Here is a 2,647-nt window from a genome sequence, read left to right as displayed (position 1 = left end):
AGTGTGGCAGGGCACTAATCATTTGGGATGATGAAAATTAATCAACCTCTTGATAGGAATCATGTACATACATGGCCCTGTTCGCTGGTGCGGCTGAAAAACACTGTTCTGGCTTAATTGTTGTGAGAGAAAAAACATTGTTCCGGCTGAAAAAAAGAAGCCTCAGCCAAACTAAGCCGAATACGGGATAAGCTAAACAGGGCCATGAAGATGAAAAGCTAATATGGATTAGGGAAGCAAGAGAATTAATAATTAACCAAAGTAATTAGGCACATAGTTTTCAAGGCGTCGCCTAGGCGACACCTAGGCGTCCAGGCGTACCCAGCTCGCCTCGGAAACAGTGGCGCCTTGTGGCCTAGGCGTCCAGGCGTACCAAGCACTCGCCTGGACGCCTTAACCGCCTTTTAAACTATGATTAGGCATATGTTTGAAACAAAGTTGATTAGCAGTCCAAGATAGGATGAGCAAGGTGGAAGGCGGCGCCCCACCAGGCGACCGGCGACTGGGGATGTTCTGCATCTCGAATAATTGATTTTCTCTCCTCCCAAAGGATGTTCTGCATCTCGAATGATTGATTTTCTCTCCTCCCAAAGGATGTTCTGCATCTCGAATGATTGATTTTCTCTCCTCCCAAAGGTAGGAGGTAGCGGCGGCCATGGCGCCGCCGCTCCCGAGAGCTCAGTGGCGGCTCAGCATGGACAGCGCAACCACCTGCGCCCACTGCTTCAGCCGCATCTTTACCGTCTCCGGCGGGTCGCCTGCATGAACAAACGGGTCAGAGAGAGATCAAAACTATAATCACGTCTGAATCCCGTTGCATTTGGATCGACACATAAGAGGTTGATTGAGATTAGATGCGAGCACGCCGGAGATTACCTGGAGAGAGTATGGACATGGGGCTGCCGAGCGGAGACTCCTCGGAGGAGACCTCCGACGCGGCACCGCAAGAGCACGTCAATCCCTCCCCACCGCCCGCTCCGGCGTGGACGGCGTAGTAGAGGTCGAGCGCGGGCAGCGTCTCCAGGAGGCGGTTCCTCCCGGCGCAGCCGCACGCCGCGCACCCGGACCCGGCGCCGGCGGGGGCCGGCTCGAAGCCGAACCCCAGATCGATGCACCCGCGGAGCTCGTCGAGGTCGTCGTCCGTGACGCTCCGCACGCGCCGCAGCGCCGTGCCTCCCCAGCGCATGCCCCTGCGCCGGCGCTCCCACGCCTCGTCGCGCTCGATGTCCGGCGACCACGAGTTCTGCTTCTGCAGCCCCAGCGCGGGCGCCGCGGCAGGCCCCGCCTTCTTCCCGCCGCCCCCGATAAGATGGCGTTGCCCCGCCTTCTCCATGGCCACGGGCACTGCTGCTGTATACCCTCCCACCTCCCCTCCGCCCCCTCGCAAGGCGAAGGGGGACTTGGAGAAGCGAGCTTCGAGGTGGGTGGAGGCGGCCGCGGCGGATTTTTATCCCTCCCCTCCGTCGCTTCGTTGGCGGAGCGGATGCGGACGTGGTCAGCTGCGTGACGTCTGCCGACGTAACGAGCCGTATATGTAGAGAGAGATCGTACCTTCCTTGTACACCCGGGTATGACATCGAATCGAACGGTGGATTTTTTGAACTGGAAGGCAGCAAGGGTAATTATTAGACATTGATTTCGGTCACGGGGGAGGGTGGCAGGGATGAGAAAAGAACGGCAACAAATTTTGCGCTGACACTTATTTTCGGTTAAATGGCATTTTTGAATGAGCTGTTTGAGTTTTTTCGTGTACAAATGGAAACTTTCGTCGATCCAGCCATGCAAGCACACATTATGATTCAACCACCTCTTGGTAACGTTCCATTTTGAGCTCCAATACCAAAATTACCTTTCGCAACATTTTTCTTTTTCTTTTTTTCTTGGCGATCTCTATACTTCGCAACATGACCAATGCCAGGCATGTATTTGCAAGCAAATTCGAACGGTTCTGGTTCAAAAACCTCGATCGCGCGCTGTATAAACGAGCCTAGTTTAACTAGGCCCGGCCGGCACGCTTTGATGGAGCAGTTCACGCGGTAAGTAGGGCGGTAACTGCTACCGGTCCATGAGAGTGGAGATGGTGAAGTGCAGCTTTTCCGGCGCTAGCGACGACGTGATCATGTGAGGGAGGCGTCGTTGAGACTTGCTTGCGGAGTAAGAATGGATCGATCGATCGGCCAATCGAGTCCTGCATGATTACGCGCAGTACATATACCAACAGGTTCTCTTATTGCACCTCGCCATCAGTCGCAATCTCGAGACAAGATCGCAGAAATATCTGCAGGTCGATCTATCACCGCATACGAATATCTTCACTGAAGGTTGTTTCAGTCCGGCAGGGCCAAGTAACGATCAGAACGAGATTCAGACCACACAAACGAAGTATCTCGATCGATTTCGCCCAGATTCATGCATGGCCTGCGAAATTACGGTTATCGGTCACGGATTGTGACTGACCGACTGATGCGGTCCGTGATTTGCATCAGGCTAATGATGCGTTTGTTAATTTTCAATCTCTTTTATTATACTTGTCCCCATGTTGTAAAAAGAAACTTTTTCGCAGTGGAAAAACAATGCATCGTGTTTTGCATGAGGCAACTAGGCAAGGTACTGCCTGCCTGTTTGATCCTGAACCTCTGACGGGCGC

The 2,647-nt window shown here is 53.7% G+C and overlaps 1 protein-coding gene across 1 annotated transcript; it reads right to left on the bottom strand.

The window, feature by feature from the left end:
• Positions 1–226: 226 nt before the first annotated feature.
• On the bottom strand, positions 227–1,480 carry LOC136474957 (uncharacterized). Its single transcript, XM_066472517.1, has 2 exons — positions 877–1,480; positions 227–758 (listed from the first exon to the last, which is right to left on the bottom strand). The coding sequence occupies exons 1-2, from the start codon at positions 1,331–1,333 to the stop codon at positions 679–681; spliced, it is 537 nt and encodes a 178-aa protein (XP_066328614.1). The 5' UTR covers positions 1,334–1,480; the 3' UTR covers positions 227–678.
• Positions 1,481–2,647: the final 1,167 nt, after the last annotated feature.

This window comes from Miscanthus floridulus, chromosome 8, assembly GCF_019320115.1.
Source record: "Miscanthus floridulus cultivar M001 chromosome 8, ASM1932011v1, whole genome shotgun sequence".
In the NCBI taxonomy this organism is placed as follows: domain Eukaryota; kingdom Viridiplantae; phylum Streptophyta; class Magnoliopsida; order Poales; family Poaceae; genus Miscanthus; species Miscanthus floridulus.
This window is presented reverse-complemented; position numbering and strand designations above follow the sequence as displayed.